The sequence below is a fragment of the Trachemys scripta genome, chromosome 8 (genome assembly GCF_013100865.1).
Source record: "Trachemys scripta elegans isolate TJP31775 chromosome 8, CAS_Tse_1.0, whole genome shotgun sequence".
NCBI classification, from domain to species: domain Eukaryota; kingdom Metazoa; phylum Chordata; order Testudines; family Emydidae; genus Trachemys; species Trachemys scripta.
Genome location: NC_048305.1, coordinates 37,031,929 through 37,050,055, shown reverse-complemented (window position 1 = coordinate 37,050,055; position 18,127 = coordinate 37,031,929). Strand labels below are relative to the sequence as shown.

General features: G+C 41.6%; 1 protein-coding gene across 4 annotated transcripts in view; it reads right to left on the bottom strand.

Annotated features, from left to right (window-relative positions):
* The window catches only part of LOC117881581 (protocadherin alpha-C2-like), a 287,284-nt gene that overhangs the window by 229,348 nt on the left and 39,809 nt on the right, over positions 1-18,127 (bottom strand). The window contains exon 1 of one of the 4 annotated variants that reach the window (XM_034778997.1): positions 10,934-13,449. The exons of 2 other annotated variants lie outside the window; for them this stretch is intronic. In XM_034778997.1, the coding sequence (XP_034634888.1) occupies positions 10,934-13,306 (2,373 nt within the window). In that variant the 5' untranslated portion in view covers positions 13,307-13,449. Of the gene's footprint in view, positions 1-10,933; positions 13,450-18,127 lie in introns of those variants that run through there. One more of the 4 variants, XM_034778994.1, reaches the window with a different exon arrangement.

Here is an 18,127-nt window from a genome sequence, read left to right as displayed (position 1 = left end):
TCTCCGGCAGCGACCGCGGTGGCCAGATCTTCGGCCGCCCTGGTCGCTGCCGGTATTTAAGTGGAGGGAGCTGGGGCAGTGGAGCGCGGGGAGGGCCGCCTGCAGTAAGGGGGGGGCAGCACGCAGGGGAATTCCCCGCCCCAGCTCACCCCTGCCCCACCTCCTCCCCGAGCATGCCATGGCTGCTTCACTTCTCCCGCCTCCCAGGCTTGCGGCGCCTAAGCTGATTGGCGCCACAAGCCTGGGAGGCGGGAGAAGTGAAGCAGCCATGGCGTGCTCAGGGAGGAGGTGGAGCAGGGGTGAGCTGCTTCACTTCTCCCGCCTCCCAAGCTTGCGGCGCCAATCAGGTTAGGCGCTGCAAGCAGAGCCGGCTCCAGGCACCAGGCAACCAAGCACATGCTTGGGGCGGCACCTGGTAAGGGGTGGCCAATCTTTGGGTGGCGGGGGGCAGCGTGGCGTGGCATGGCATTCCGCGGGGGGGCACTCTGGCGGCATGGCGCTCAGCGGGGGGGCGGCGCGGGGGGCGGCACTCGGGGGGTTCCGGCGGCGTGGTGCTCAGCGGGGAGGCGCTCCGGCGGCGCGGTGCTCGGTGGGGGGGGCGGGCTCCAGTGGCGCAGCGCTTGGCGGGGGGACGGCGCGGGGCGCGGCACTCGGGGGGGGGGGTCCGGCGGAGCGGCACTCGGTGTGGTGGGGCTCGGCAGGGCGGCGCTTTTTTTTGCTGCTTGGGGCAGCAAAAAAGTTAGAGCCGGCCCTGGTTGGGTAGGCTCATTTTATAATCTTTCAAGCATCTTAGAACAAATTTGATGTGGCTGCCTAGTACTTAAAATGTGAGTCAATTTTAACTGATCCACCAGGACCACCGAACTGTGCTTTTCTGAAGTAACCTACTCTAGTTATTTTATTCATACCAAACTTTTCCATGGGTAATTACGTAATATCTAATAGACAAATCATAGACAGAAATATGATAAATTAAGGTAAAATGGGTTTGAATTATAATCCCAGTTGATATTGGGCAGTCTGGGTTTGTTGTTGTTGTGCTTAGGAGCACCAATGTTTGACCAAGACCCTGTTGTGCTAGGTGATGTACAAACACAGAAGAAAAAGACAACCCCTGTCCCTAAGATTACCCAGTCCAGTGACTGCTGCCAAACAGTCTCTTCTTCCAGGCTACTGCCTCTGTCAATAAAAGAACACTGCACATATTTACTGTGCTACTTACTAATGTATCAGAAAGAGAACCAAATTGGAATAGCAGATTTCATTTGATAAAAATATGGAGCATTACTTGTCATACAACCTCACTTTCTGTGTCTATTCTGTTATGGGCTCCGTCCAGTGATGTAGAATTGGAACTCAGAGCATTTGGTCCCTCGCATGATCGGGCATGTGGCCGTTAATTGCAAATTCAACAAGATCACATCAAAAGTTATAGCAACTAAACCCACTAATGTAGAATTTATTTTTATTTTTCAATAAACAAATCATTTTCTACATTTCTGGGGGAATAACACATCATGTTTGAATAACTCATCCAAATATTTAAAAGATGCAAGTTTTGACAACCAAACCCGATTCTTGAACAGTATACCTAAGCATAAAGTAATTGCTAAAATCATGATTTCTTTCTGGATTATTAGGAGTTGAAAGCCATGCTATATGATTGTGTCACTCAGGATCTATTTTCTCCTTGATTTATGACTTTCCCAAAGATTTGACTGCCATGTCAGAAAACTTTGGGCATAGATCCATTTCCCAGATGAGAACTTTCACTGAAGGAAATGGGGAAGATCATGTACTCCTTAACCAAGCAAACCTTCCATTGACTTCACTTCTTTTGGCTTCTTTGGATTTTTTTTTTCTGGAGAAAGGCATTCAGGATTTGGCTGAATAATGGAAATTCTCACATTATGTAAAATTTTAAAGTGTTTATAATGTTTTTAAAAAAATAAATTTATATAAAAATTAAAAATTCATGTAATTTAAATTTCAAAATTCAAATATTTGTAATTTTCAGATTAAATTATAATAAAACTATTAAGAAAATTGTCAAATGTAAAAAAGATTTTTAAAAAATATACAGTTAAATTATATTTTATCTAACCAAAATCTTCCAGATGCTTTCAGTTTTGCCTTGTATATGAGATACACACTGAAGTATTCCATGTAGGACAATAATCAAAAAGTAAAGAAATAAAAATGCATTATAGGCAGGTTAGAAGAAATATATAGTGAATATAAAGCAGGAAAAATAGCACAGCAAAGCAATGTATCCTAGTCAAAATCAGAGAGGAAGTCAGCTATTGGTTGTTGACAGAATCATTCAAACATTTATCATTATTTTTTCTCTATTGGTGCTCAAATCAGATGTGGAAAGTTTTCGTCTCCTCAACATCATCACAACCTATTTTTATCCCATGTACTCCCACTTTTATTTTCACACTGAAAATCAACACCTCAAAGTCCATAGTTGGACACTGTGGCTTTAATATTAGTAACTTTTTCCTTCAATTCTCTTATCAACAGCTAATTAAATATAAAGCTGTTTTTCCTATACATATAAAATCTTATACTTTGTCTTCCTTATTGCCCTCTCTTGGTAACTGTTGAAGCAAAGATGTCATTATTATTTAGATATGACATAAAGTTAAATTAGATGATACAGAGGATATGTGGAAAGCTTTGCATTCCCCTACAATTTCCGTTAAAAGGAAAATGTGTAAAGGTCAACCCAAAATCTGAACTACAAATAGATGCACCACAGAAGTAGTTCAATATAAGGGAAGGATAAGATAGAGAATGATGGGTAAAATATTACTGTTTATTCTGAATATTTATTTTATTGCACCACTAAAACTTTTTCCTCTTATGATATAGTCCAAAGACAATTTAACAGAAGTGGGGTATAAGGTCACATTAAGAACTGATCAGATAAATATACTGGGATTTTGATTGTTTAAGAAAGCACATTGTTTTGTTTTAAATCTACTCAAAAGAATTCAGGAAAGTATAGCTACTTCTGATGGATTAGAATACAATATCCAAAAATGATTATAATGTCCAAAGTGGTGTACCTTGTAATCAATTAGATTTTACTGTAATAATTAGCTCTTATTAAACCTGCCTGGATATATGTTATAGGCTAAATTATGTGGTTAAAGGACACAAGGTCACTATAGAACTAAGGAAAACTCTATCCGATATTTTCTGCATATAAGAAACACATTTTAATGAGAGATGGGAGAGTGGCTTAAAGGGAATATATTTGGGACAAAACTATTATGCCTCTGCCAGAGTTGAAGAAGAATAGCTATTCCTTTATCCAAACACACTAGATTTAAAATAATAGACCAAATTATAGATACCTAATGGTAAATTTATTATTCTCAACGGAGATTTAAATGGCAGGAGAGTTATAAGAAGATCAATCTATGCCCCTAACTCAAATAAAAAACAGTGTTTCAATGATTAATATAGGACTTTAGACTCTATCCAAGAAGGAGAAATAATTTTATAAGGAAATTATATCTATATATTGAAGCAAAGGAAAGATACAAATCTAGGACATTGTCTTTTTAAACATAGGGACAAAGGGATTGAAATATATTTGAAGTCTCATATGAATAAGATTTCTTATTTTTTTTCACCCATATAACCTTTATTCAGGATAGATTTTGATTCTGGTTAATTCTTATTGCTAACACCATCTTCCTGCAGACTATGCATGCAGACATACATAATATTACATAGTCAAACCATATTCCAGTTGAACTGACATTTAACTTGAGGGACAAAAAGCTCTCTAAGAAAACCAGGAGTTTGAGTTGTCTCCTATGACAAGATCCAGACCAAGTAAATCATTTTAAAATCATATTATTCAATATTTCAAAAATGTGGATGAAGATGTAAGCAGAGTCAGGATGAGCTCTACCCTGACATCTGGTGGTGAATTGTGGCGAGTTGTGGAAAAGAACTTCAGGGGCTGATCTTGTTTGCATAGGCACACCCACCCCACCTAGCATGAGCCCAAATGGTCACTTTGGCTGCTGTGGGATCCCCAGTTTCTCTTTTATTGGGGCAGGAAGAATAAAGTGTTGTTACCCTGATTATGTGAATCAAGGACAATGAAACTGTTTTATGACAGAGGGACTCGCCATCAACTGAGTAGCACTCGCTAGACAAGGGAAATGGGTTCCAAAACCCAGTGAATTAAGAAAGGCTGGGGATAGGTATTTGTACCTGATGCCATGGGCCCCTTTTGAGAGTCTGAAATACCAATTGCACCTTCTTCTCTCTACTGTAGAATATTAGAGCTCATTTTAATTCTATTAGGAGTCTAGTTACAGGCTGTTGAGCTGAATTCACTTTGGGCCAATGGTGCACCAGCACTGAGGCTCCCCTACTACAAGCTGAAATCACTGAGTGTGGAGGGGGCCTGAAAATATGTTGCTGAGCAGCTGGTGGAGCAGAGCAGTTTGCGGGACAACTGGAGCAGCTTGCGGGACAGCTGAAGCAGCTCACGGGACAGCTGGTGGAGTGGAGTGGCTGGTGGAATGACTCACGGTGAAGGCTGCAGCAGAACCCCATGGAGAGGCGGGGCAATTGGCCTTGGATCACATAAGGTGCCCCTTAACAGCACTGTGCCTCTTCCCCTCACCCCAGGCTGGGAGGTAAAACTCTGTAGATAAACTTGAACTCTGGGGCTGCACTGACCAGGGAGAGAGACATTTTGGTTGTTAGACTTTTGGGTGATTTTGGGGTTGCTGGACTCAAGAGACTTTTGGGGTGTTGGACTTTTGGGACTTTGGGTGATTTTTTGGGTTGCTGAACTTAAGACCCAGAGGGGAAAAGGATACTGCCAATCTTACTTGTGGGGGTGGGTCTTTTGCTCATGGTTTGTGTTATGAATCCTGTTCGTGGTGTTTCCCCCAACATAATGCCGCATTGTTTCCCTCCTTTATTAAAAGGATTTTGCTACACTCAGACTCTGTGCTTGCGAGAGGGGAAGTATTGCCTCTTAGAGGCGCCCAGGGGGTGGTATGTAATTGTGCCAGGTCACTGGGTAGGGTTCAAGCTGGTTTTGCATTGTGTTATTGAAACAGAACCCCTAGATACTGAGCCTGGCCCTTGTTGCTGCCAACTCAGATGGGCAGAAGGGTTACAAAGATATCATACATACACATCAGGGTAAATTTAAGATATCTGGGACCTATTTAAAACAGTCGTGAGAGGTTGCTTTATTAATTGGACCCTCTGAAATTCAAAATAAATAGACTAAGCCAGACTATAATTGAAACCAGAGAAATAAACCTCCGGTAAAAAAAAATCAACAATAACAAAAAACAAAAACAAATAAGCAAAGGCAAAGCAAACTATTGGTCTGAAAATTAAAAGTAATGTAAACCAACTGTGTCATCCCAATAGTTAGAAATGCCATGGAGAAATGGTTACCCATCCCAAAGAACTACATGATGCATTTTCAACTTATCATAGAAATGCATATAATAGATTATCCATTATTAAGAGAAAATGCACTTTAGATAAACAAAATGATACTCCATATTTCAGTTTTTAGATGTAAATATGTTTGAACAATCTAACACAGAAGAAGACATCTTAACAGCCATTGATAGTATGAAAATGGTAAAGCCCTGGCTCAAGACAGGTTAATTATAAAATATTATAAAGCTCTAAAAGAAAATTGGATAGGCGTCTCACAGATGGGTGTTACACAATATTCAGAGAGAAAGAAATATAAACCTCTGTGCAGAAGCCATTACCAAACCTGAATTGGATTTTAATTAAAGTTAATTATACAAATCAATTTATTTACTAAATCACATGTAAGGATTATGGCTAAGGCACTGTAGAGTACACCACTTCTGGTATCACCAAGCTATATTAATAAAGACCAAACAGGCTTTATGAAATATAGATATACCTAACAAATACAAGATGGGAACTAAAAATACTATATTCAGTCCAGATCCAAAAGAACGCTCAGATTCTCCTATCATTAGATGTGAGAAAAAGCCTTTGACAGGGTTGAATTGAATTACTTAAATACAACAGGTTTCAGAGTAGCAGCCGTGTTAGTCTGTATCCGCAAAAAGAACAGGAGTACTTGTGGCTCTAAGGTGCCACAAGTACTCCTGTTCTTTTTTAAATACAACACTGTGCCCCAGGATATGGCTCTGAATTTATGACGCAAAGAGAAGCATTATATCACCCCAGCCAATAGTTCTTATAAAATGATGTAGCTCTAATACCTTCTCTTTTCAAAGAGGAATAAGGCAAGGATGTAAAGCATTTAATGCTTTATGTAATGTAATGAATTTAATATAGACAATAAAAACAATAGGGGGAAATGGAAAATTATTTTAAAAGGGACAAGGAAGATATGGCTTTACAAACATTCTATATGTTTAAAAATCTGCTACTGCGCATTACATTTTAAAACTATTGTTGGAGACTGCACAGGAGGCAGACAATGAGAGAGGGGCTGCAAGGAGCAGCCAATCAGGGCCAAGCTGTCCCATATAAGACAGGCTGCAGAGCAGAGAGGCTTCAGAAGCTGTCTGGAGCTCCAGCAGGGAAGATCAGGCTCCTTGCAGGAGGAAGGAGTGCCAGCACCCTGGACAGAGCAGTGCTGCCAGAAGGGACTAAGGAAGCTAGAGAGAGAGCTCCTGGCTAGCTGCTAAGACTGGCAGACTGAAGTCCTGAGGTAAGGGCAAAGAAGGTGCTATACGCTGCAGGGAAGGGAGGAGGGATAGGTCAGTGGTTTGAGCATTGGCCTACTAACCCCAGGGTGGTGAGTTCAATCCTTGAGGGGGCCATTTAGGGATCTGGGCCAAAAATCTATCTGGGGTTTGGTCCTGCTTTGAGCAGGGGGTTGGACTAGATGACCTCCTGAGGTCCCTTCCAACCCTGACATTCTATGATTCTATGATAAGTGGCCCAGGGAAATGAACTGAGGAGTCAGAGGGGATGCAGCAAGTGGCAGCCATCTACACCCAGCACAGGGTGCCTGGGCTGGGACCCAGAGTAGTGGGTGGACCCAAGTCTCCTCCACCCTCACCGCTCCCATTCTGAGGCACCTATCCATTTCCATTCATTGTATAGGGAGTCTGCATGCATAAATCTGGCTTTGTGCATCCCAGCAATTTTCTAGGTACCATGACACTCAGCATCACAACACCTATGTCCTTTAATGAATCTAGCTCCAAGAGTCTACAAGGGACAAGAATTATAGTAGGCAAAATAAAGATATTTGCAATGACGGTAAGGTTACTGACATATAGGTTTTCTCTTGCAACCTTAATTCAGCCCCCTTGTGCATAAGCTATTTTTCCTCAGGAGCCCTGATTCAGCGCATACTGAATGGGTAGCTATTCAATATTATTTTTTATCATCATCATTCAATGTGTGGTGCCATGCATTATGTAATACACACCATCCAAACCCTGCACTGAATACAGAATTATTAATTTCCTGTTCTCATAGTAGTGTATTAATTCTTTACAAACACTACTGAATTTATTTTTACAACACCCCTGTGAGGCAAGGTGGTATTATTATCCCCATTCACACATGAGGAAATGAGGCTCAGAGATGAAATCCAAAATTGTTAAAAGGATCAACTAATTTGGGTGCCCATCTGAGAAGCCTATGGCCATATCTTCAGAGTACATAATCATTTTTATAGCACTTTATATGTTTGGAACAGAGCTTTCACAGACTTCAGATATAGTTAGTGGTCGGTACTTCTGCAAGTCAGAGCCCAGATGTATCAAGTTGGGTATCCAGAAAAAGAGGAATATACATTGTCCACTTGCATAAATTTAGATTTATGTAGCTTGCCCAGCATCACAGAGGAACTCTGTGGCAGAGACATGCACATAATCCAGTTCTCTAAGGTGGCATTCAACTGCCTTAACTACAAAACCATCCTTTCTATTTCTGCAGTTCTCTGCCTCATTCACTATATACCTTCCAGCTTCTGCAACAAATAAGGTTGGATTCCTACAGAAAACATACTCATTCACTACACAACCTTGATTCATTCCTAGAGAACAGTCTGTCCTGTGCACTGAACAAGATAGGGGTCCTGTGGAAAATAGTGTGTGTATATAGTTCATGTAATTATATACTATATCATAATGCATACCCACGAGGGGGCCGAGTTAAGATTCTTTGGGCAACTTTAATTCTGACAGTTCATAACTTTTGAATAACTGACATTTCTACCTTAATTTTATTTTAACATAGGTCCTTTTAATGTCATTTCTTAAGCTTTTTAAAAAACTTAAAAATTTAAATACAAATGTTTCATCATGTAAAACCATATTGACCCCCAACATGGGTCATCCACAGGTTAGGATCTTTAGATCCACAACACAGGCCCCTACCAACAGAGTAACTGGTGTAGTAGAAGGCTGAGAAGGTTTCACAGCTACGTACTAGATAACAAAGAAATGCTGGGTTCAATTCCAGGTTCTGAAGGGGAGTGTGTTCTAGTACTTAGACCTTTCTGCCTTTGGCCCCACTCAAGCCTTTCTGTCCTCTTCTGCCCCTCTCCTCAGCACCTACTCATATAGCCTGTCTATTGATATCCCTGTCTCCTGATCATCCATCTCCTGCCCCTGTGTCCCTGTCTTGCCCCTCACTCCTTTCTTCCCCTGGCTCTTGCCTGTGTTCCCCCCTCCTTGATCATCTTCTATCACCTACATGGATCCTGCTCTTCCTCTCCTTCCTGCTCCTATCACACTCCCTCCTAGCTAAGGTTGCTACCTCTGAGGTACAGAAAAATGGGACATCCAGGATGATGCTCAGTCCATAAAACCGGACAGCTGGCAGTGTGGACTAAGCACGCTTACAGATTTTTGGGAAAGCTACCTCAAAAAAGGATGGGGGGAATTCTGGTAAACACTGGGCAGGTTGCAACCGTACCCCTAGCTCCTGTTCCATCCCTTTGTTCCTTCCTCTCAGCCTTCTGCCCCCTCCCCCTGCTCCTATCCCTGTCTATCCCCAGCAACTGTCCTAACTCCCATTCCTCTCAGAGGCCCTTAACCCCCACTCACACACACTCCTGCATCCCTTCCTCCCATCCCCCTCTTTACCCCTCTGCATTTTAATCAGGGTGTTTCATCCTTTTCCTCCACTCTGCCTGAGAGCACAGGATACACTGTCTCCCTGATCTCAGTTCCTGTGCCCACCACCACAGTGTCCGACAGCCACCAACAGGAGAAATTACTAGAAAAGGCCTATGCAGTCCCTGCATTCCTGGGATGGAGCATGCTTAATCACTCCGTGGGGAAGTTGTGTGTACTCCAGTTGGCATGTAAAATCTGAAAGGGGATAAAGCATGCTCAGTACATATGGACTCTTCAGGGAATTTAGCTGCCAAATTCCAACCACTCTCTATTGAGCATGTGCTACTTGAGATTGTTCAAAAAATTAAAACTTCACTAAATTATGGTGAATTTTCATGGAGATAGCCAAAGGAAAATCCCAGATACAAATTTCAAGCCCCTGCATCAAAGAATAGCAGTGTAAGAACTGCTTGACAAAATACTTGTAAAAACTGTTTTTAATATAGACAAAATATAATTTTCCCCCTTACCTCATTGTCAGAAACAGATAAAAACTTTTGGCTGAAATTTTTGAAAAAAAGAAAAAATCATGTGTTGCAGATATTCACCATGGTAAATTTCACTCTGAATATTTAAGCTTGGGAAAATATTAAGCGACTGAAAAGAAATATGTGAGGCAACCTTAATTATAGGCATGACCAGTACATGTATCACCTATAACACACTAAAAAAAAAATTAGTTTCACTTGTCTTCAAAGAAGGATTACACTATTATGTGAAGAAGAATATCCAAAGTTATAATACTGAACATTAAAACAGAGATTTTGAGAGATATAAAGCCCTGGATTTATTTTCCAGGATTATTTTGATGACAATTAAGCCACTGATTAAAATTAAAAAAAATATATGTAAATAAACATAATTTGGAGGAGAACAACATAAGAACACAAGAACATAAGAATGGCCATACTGGGTCAGACCAAAGGTCCATCCAGCCCAGTATCCTGTCTGCCGACAGTGGTCAATGCCAGGTGCCCCAGAGGGAATGAACCTAACAGGTAATGATCAAGTGATCTCTCTCCTACCATCCAACTCCACCCTCTGACAAACAGAGGCTAGGGACACCATTCCTTACCCATCCTGACTAATAGCCATTAACAGATTTAACCTCCATGAATTTCTCCAGTTCTCTTTTAAGCGCTGTTATAGTCCTAGCCTTCACAACCTCCTCAGGCAAGGAGTTCCACAAGTTGACTGTGTGCTGTGTGCAGAAGAACTTCCTTTTATTTGTTTTAAACCTGCTGCCCATTAAGTTCATTTGGTGGCCCCTAGTTCTTATATTATGGGAACAAGTAAATAACTTTTCCTTATTTACTTTCTCCACATCACTCATTATTTTATATACCTCTATCATATCCCCCTTTTCGCCTTTTGTCCAAGCTGAAAAGTCCTAGCCTCTTTAATCTCTCCTCATATGGGACCCATTCCAAACCCCGAATCATTTTAGTTGCCCTTCTCTGAACCTTTTTTAATGCGAGTATATCTTTTTTTGAGATGAGGACACCACATCAGTATTCAAGATGTGGGCGTACCATGGCTTTATATAAGGGCAATAAAATATTCTCCATCTTATTCTCTATCCCCTTTTTAATAATTCCTAACATCCTGTTTGCTTTTTTGACCGCCTCTGCACACTACGTGGATGTCTTCAGAGAACTATCACTCTTCAGAGAACTATCCACTCTTCAGAGAACTATACCAAGGGAAAATGTCATCAAATAATAAGACATAATTACAGAAAAATATAAACAAGACATACATATCCCACAATAGAAACTCACCATTCCATTCTCATTTGGTGTGAACTCGGATTCTATCTTCTTCCCCCCATTCTCGGTAGAGTGAGGGAAGTTGGGGCTGAAAACCATGAGGTCATTTTTTGCGGTGCCTTCCCCTACACACAAGTTCCGGCTCTGGCGCTGGGAATAGGACCAACTCCCCACTTCGCTCGCACACACCACGGTGGCATTCCCAGGCCCGCACATCACTTCCGGACCCGGGTGGCATCTCAGGCCAACGTACACGACAATCACCAGCACAAACAGCCCGGACACCGAGCAAATGGCGATCATTAAAGACACGTTCACGTCAACCAAGGGCCCTTCGCTCCCGCCCCTTGGCCTCGAGTCCCATTTCACAGCCTGGGGACTCTCCACCAGGGACAGGCTGACAGTGGCTGTGGCTGACAGCGCCGGTTCCCCATGGTCCTTCACCAGGATCACGAGTCTCTGGCTGGGGCCGTCCGCCTCCTCCAAGGCCCGCGTGGTGCTGATCTCCCCGCTGTACACACCCACCCGGAAAGGCCCCGCAGCCCTGGGCTCCTGCACTTCGTAGCGAAGCCACGCGTTGTAGCCGGAATCCGCATCCACCGCTCGGATCTTGCCCACCACGTGCCCTGCGCCGGCCGACAGCGGAACCAGCTCGGGCCCTGGCGAGCCGCGGCCGGAGCCAGCCGGGGACACTGCGGGCGCGTTGTCATTTTCATCCAGGACAAAGAGCTGCACAGTCACGTTCCCGCACAACGACGGGAACCCGGCGTCCCTCGCGCTCACCTGGAACTGCAGCACTTGCAGCTCCTCGTAGTCAAAGGGCTGCAGGGCATAGATGTGCCCGCTCTCCGAGTGCACCGAGATGTAGCTGGACAGGGGCTGCTCTCCCACACTCCGCTCCACCACCGAGTAGCTCACAAAGGCGTTTTCCCTCAGGTCCGGGTCCGAGGCCGACACGGTGAAGAGATGGGCCCCGGGCGGGTTGTTTTCCTTCACAAACACCCTGTAAACGGGCTGAGGGAAAGCAGGGGCGTTATCGTTCACATCCGCGATCGGCACCAAAATGCTGCTGCTGGCCGAGAGAGACGGGGCCCCTTCGTCTCTGGCTGTCACCAGGATCTTATATTCAGACACTCGCTCCCGATCCACGGCCTCCGCCAGCACCAGCGAGTGATAATTCTTAAAGGTGGAGACGAGCCGAAAGGGCAGGTTCGGGGGGATGGAGCAGGTGACTTTGCCGTTGTCTCCCGAGTCCCGGTCAGAGACGCTAATAAGAGCCACCACTGTCCCCGGGGGAGCGTCCTCCGGCACCGGCAGAGAAAGGGAAGTCACGGCCAGCTCAGGGGCGTTATCGTTCGCGTCTAAAACGTCTATCAAAACTTTGCAGTGTCCCACTAACGGGGGATTCCCCTTATCCTTTGCCTCAACTTGAATTTCAAACAGATTAATATCTTCAAAATCTATATTTCCTTTAATCCTGATTTCTCCAGTATTTTGTTCTATCCTGAAAACCTTTCTTATGTTTGGAGAAATTTGGTTGGTAAACGAATAGGAAATATTCTTATTAATGCCCTCATCCATGTCAGTGGCGTTGAGTTTTATGACTAACGTCCCGTTAGGTGCATTTTCCAATAATTTGATTTGATAAACGGATTGGTTAAATACAGGCGCGTTATCATTGGCATCCAGCACAGTGATCACCAGCTGAACTGTGCCGGTGAGCTCCGGTTTGCCCCCATCAATAGCCGTGAGTAATAAATGATGCGCAGGGATTTCCTCCCTATCAAGAGGTTTCTTTAACACAAGCATTAAAGATTTACTTTTCTCCTTCGTTTTCTCCTCTACAATGAAATGTTCACTTGGGCTGAGTTTATAGGTTAGCAGAGAGTTTGTACCAATATCTGCGTCAGACGCGCCCTCTAGTGGGAAACGCGAACCTGGAAGAGTTAGTGATTCTGCTATACTCAGGTTTTGTTCATTTACCGAGAAAACAGGAGCATTGTCGTTTATATCCTGTATCTCCACTTCCACGTGAAATATCCTCAGGGGTTTGTCCACTATCACCTCCAGGTCAATGGCGCACAGGGGGCTCTGGCCGCACAGCTCTTCCCTGTCTATTCGCGAATTAACAAACAAAACGCCGTTCTGCAAATTTACCTCAAAATAGTCTCTCCTGCCGTTGGAGACCATCCGGAACATCCGAAACACCAGCTCCGCCACCTCCAGCCCCAGGTCCTGGGCCAGGCGGCCCACAAAGGTGCCGTGTTTGGATTCCTCCGGCACGGAATAACGGACCTGGCCGCTGCCCACCTCCCAGGCCGTGTGTAACAGAACCAACCGCAGCAGCTGCCTGGTTACCAGGGCGTCTCGCCGGAGAAGAGCCATTGCGGACTACTTAGAAATCAGTGTTTTCACTGAGCGAACGCGCAGAATCCAGGGAATGAAGAGGATGCGTTGCAGGTTTGAAAACCGTTTAATTACATGCAGTTATTACATCCGGGAGTCTGCCTGATGCGCTGAAAGGCAGGATTTTCAGAGCTTCTGAAGGAGGAGCTGTATGTTTTCTCCTGTTTAAGTGTCTTTTTAGCCGACAGCGACATCTTGTGTCTCAGACCCTTCTGTAGTTTATATCTTCCAAACTACGTCTTCTTTAATCCAGAGAGTTCAAGCATACGGTTTTTTCATCTTCTCTTCCTCCCTCTTTCCCTCCGCCCGCCGAGCTATCACAGAAGATATGCCTTTGAACGTTATGTCGTTCCGTGCTCATGATAGGAGATAATATTTGGCAACAGACAGAAATTTTCTAATTTTGCCTCTATAGCTGAACCACCAAAAGAAGTCTTTTATCTGTTAGTCTTTAAGGTGCCACCAGACTCCTTGTTGTTTTCAAAAGAAGTCTGGGGTTCCTTACCTATAGAAAGATGTTTTAATCTTTTCCCTTTCAGATCTTTAAAGATTTCATCACTTGATCCTGCACTACAGTCTAATGCACTTCCACTGACACACACGCGTCTACATCTTAATATCTCTATATCTTATATTTATCTTACAGAGATACATAGTTACCGTTATCTCCGACTCGGACAGACCGCAAAATATTGAAAGAACATGGAGGTTTTTGAAGGAAAGCATTCAAAACTCAGGAAATACCAAATTCTTCTCCCTTGTGAATATTCATGTAGATTCGGTTATTATTATTTTATTACATCGTTAGTTGATTGATTGGTTGGTTGGTTTCTTTAACTAACTCATTCAAGGTGAAATTCTGTGTATAGAAGCATAGTTTTATTTTGAAGGCTTAAATTACTTAAATTGTGCATTGCCCTTGTGCTGGTTTTCCACAAGTGCCTAAATGTGTATTTACATCAGTGCAGAGGATACATGGCATTCAGTAAATATGGGAGCTGTTTAATATTTATGTTTATTCTTATTATTTTGCCAGTTACTCTCTGCCTTACCTGCAGATTATTATTCTACACAGAGTGAAGCCGATTTTTTCTGGACTTCTTCCTCATTCAACTTCACAACCTTTTAAACTGGAGAAGAAACCAATCTAATTATTTAATTAAAAACTGCATTTTAATGAATATGCATAAATGAGCACAGTTATCGATGTGTTAGAAACCTGAATGTTGGCATTTCCCGTCTTTTGAGTGCTTCCTTTTGCAATCTTAGTGTTCTTCAACATTGTTTTTAATGGAATTTCCTACGTTTTTCAAAAATAAAATTGACAAAAACAAATAACTTCCATTCTATTTTTAGGCAGAAATGAAATGCCTTGGCCTGTACAATATGTGCACCCTCTAAAACTAGGGCTTATCTGGAGTCCTGCCTCACACAATACATAGATTAACAGAACATACATAATGGGGTATGGCTATACCCCCATTACATACATAGCTTCAGATTTCACGTGGGAATATGTAGGGCTCCTTTACAGCCCGATCTTTATCGGCACACATTTTCGCAGACCACATTACATAAACACTTGCATATTAAATGTTAAATTCTTCTTAACTTTCTTACACATGCAAGTAAGGAGCCAGTAGAACATAAGTGATACCGGATACTAAAATAGAATGGATCAGTTACATGCACACATTTACACAATGCGAACGGAACATCGGGAGATCATTAGAAAGAAAACAGCAATCAGTGCATACGGTCAAAGTATGTTTCCCAACCGTTTTTAAAGTCAGCAAATCTCAAACCATTTCAACAGATCACTGAAAAGCATATATGCTCCCCTTTAAATTTAAAGTTTTTACAGACCACTTATTTAGGCACTAGAGCTGTTTTCAGAAATGTTACATATTTAAGGAAAATAATACATTTTATTCTGTTTTTACGTAAAAACAATCCGTTGTAACCATCTCTCAAAAGCTGCTCTCTACTTTGACTAAACCTGCAATTTAAACTAAAAAGGTAAAAGTTTGAGCAGGTTATAAGCAACTGGAAAAGGCCATTGAGAACACAAATGTTTAGGCAACTTAACTACAGGTGTTTGTAAATACTTCGCTGTATATATATATAATAATTTTAGGCAATATCAGTAAAATAGTGGTAAAATATAGCACAATCTGAAAAATAGTTTTGGTCTTGGGCTATGTTACTAGAACCAGAGGCTAAGGCGATATATACACCTATTTTATATGACACCATTTTTAAAAATTGATATTATTTGAGACAGTGACTATCTCTTTCTTTCCCTTTTGCATTTTTGTATGCACTATAATGTGTATGTGCGATTTGTTTTGCTTTACATTTGTCTATTAGAAGCTTGGGATGTACAAAGAAGGCGGGAACAGACCCATTTAATGCTCAAATAATTCAGCACATTAGAACGGCTTCCCCATGTTGAAGGTATTGGCACCAACTTTCATCCACTCTTGGTGACAGGAAAGACAGGCCAGCTGATCAACTCCTCTTCCTAGCAGGAGAACACCCGAGAAGACTGATAACTCCTCTCCCCCAATGGAAGAAGTTTGTACAGCTGTCTGTCGCCTCCTGGTGGATAGTTAGGGTATATATAGTCACTATGTCAGTAATTTTTTTTCGGTTCTTTCAGTCACATGCCAATAAAGTTATCACAAATACAGGATTATCTTCCAATGTATACCATGCTTACTAACGGCACAAATTAAATCAGTCAGATTGTGTATCGCAAAAATGGTCGAAGTCACAGCTGGCTAGCTACACACCACCCAAAAAATGTTCCCTGCATCCAAAGGGAAAAAATAACAGGATAAATATATTAAGATGTTCTCTTTACTATTTTTTATTTCTTTTCTAATGTAGTATGTTTTCCTCTTTGTAATTCTGTTCCATTTACTAGGGAAAACGGGATACATTCTATAACTATTTCTTCCTAAAACAATTCTTAGTTCTCTGAGCACAGGATCTCTCACTCTTAGTAGTTACTTGTTGACTTTCTGTGGCAATGGAGGTATAAAAATAAGTTACCGTAATTCTTTTTTAAAGGTTGTAAAACCACTGCATTATTTTCCATGTTCCAGAATCCATTACTATTGAAAAAGAAACCGAAATGGAATCTGAAAACCAAAAACTGGAAATGACTCATAAAAAGGAAGTACTTACATGGGTTATAATGCATCACAAATCTAAATAACCATTGTTAATTTTTAAATAAAATCCAAAAGAAGCAGTTAATCATAATGAACGGTATTTTGTAAGATTCTCAAAGATACACACTCATTCAGTTATTTACTTGTGCATTATCAGGAAAAGGAGAACTTCCAAGTAATAAAATCAATTTACAAGCTGATAACATAGTGGTAAACAAAAAATTGATCTATTATAAAATCTGTAATAAATAACATAAAATAGGGCTGTCAAGAGATTTGAAAAATCAATTGCACTGTTAAATAATAATAGAATACAATTTATTTAAATATTTTGAGTGTTTTCTACATTTTCAAATATATTGATTTCAATTAAAACACAGAATACAAAGTGTACAGGGCTCACTTTATTTTTTTTATTACAAATACTTGCACTGTAAAAAAAAACCAAAAGAAATAGTATTTTTCAATTCACCTAATACAAGTACTGTAGTGTAATCTCTTTATCATGAAAGTTAAACCTACAAATTTAGAATTATGTAAAAAAAAACTGCATTCAAAAATAAAACAATGTAAAATTTTAGAGCCTGCAAGTCCACTCAGTCCTACTTCTTGTTCAGCCAATCACTCAGACAAACAAGTTTGTTTACATTTTCAGGGAATAATGCTACTCTCTTCTTGTTTACAATGTCACCTGAAAGTGAGACCAGTCATTTGCATGCCACTGTTGTAGCTGGCGTTGCAAGATATTTACATGCCAGATGCACTAAAAATTCACGTCTCCACCTTCAACCACCATTCCGGAAGACATGCGTCCATGCTGATAATGGGTTCTGCTTGATAACAATCCAAAGCAGTGCAGACCAATGCATGTTCATTTGCTCGGTGTCCGGGCTGTTTGTGCTGGTGATTGTCGTGTACATTGGCCTGAGATGCCACCCGCAGAAGGTTGATTTTCTTTTTTGGTGGTTCAGGTTCTGTAGTTTCCACATCAGAGTGTTGCTCTTTTAAGACTTTTGAAAGCATGCTCCACACCTCATCTCTCTCAGATTTTGGAAGGCACTTCAGATTCTTAAACCTTGGGTGGAGTGCTGTAGCTATCTTGAGAAATCTCACAGTGGTACCTTCTTTGAGTTTTGTCAAATCTGCAGTGAAAGTGTTCTTAAAATGAACTACATGTGCTGGGTCATCATCCAAGACTGCTATACCATGAAATGTATGGCAGAATGCAGGTAAAACAGAGCAGGGGACATACAATTCTCCCCCAAGGAGTTCAGTCACAAATTTAATTAATGCATTATTTTTTTAATGGGCGTCATCAGCATGGAAGCATGTCCTCTAGAATGGTGGCTGAAGCATAAAGGGGCATATGAATGTTTAGCACATCTGACACGTAAAATACCTTGCAATGCCAGCTACAAAAATGCCATGCAAATGCCTGTTCTCACTTTCTGGTGACATTATAAATAAGAAGAGGGCAGCATTGTTTCCTGTAAATGTAAACAAGCTTTTTTGTCTTAACGATTGGCTGAACAAGAAGTAGGACTAAGTGGACTTGTAGGCTCTGAAGTTTTACATTGTTTTGTTTTTCAGTGCAGTTATGTAACAAAAAAATCTATATTTG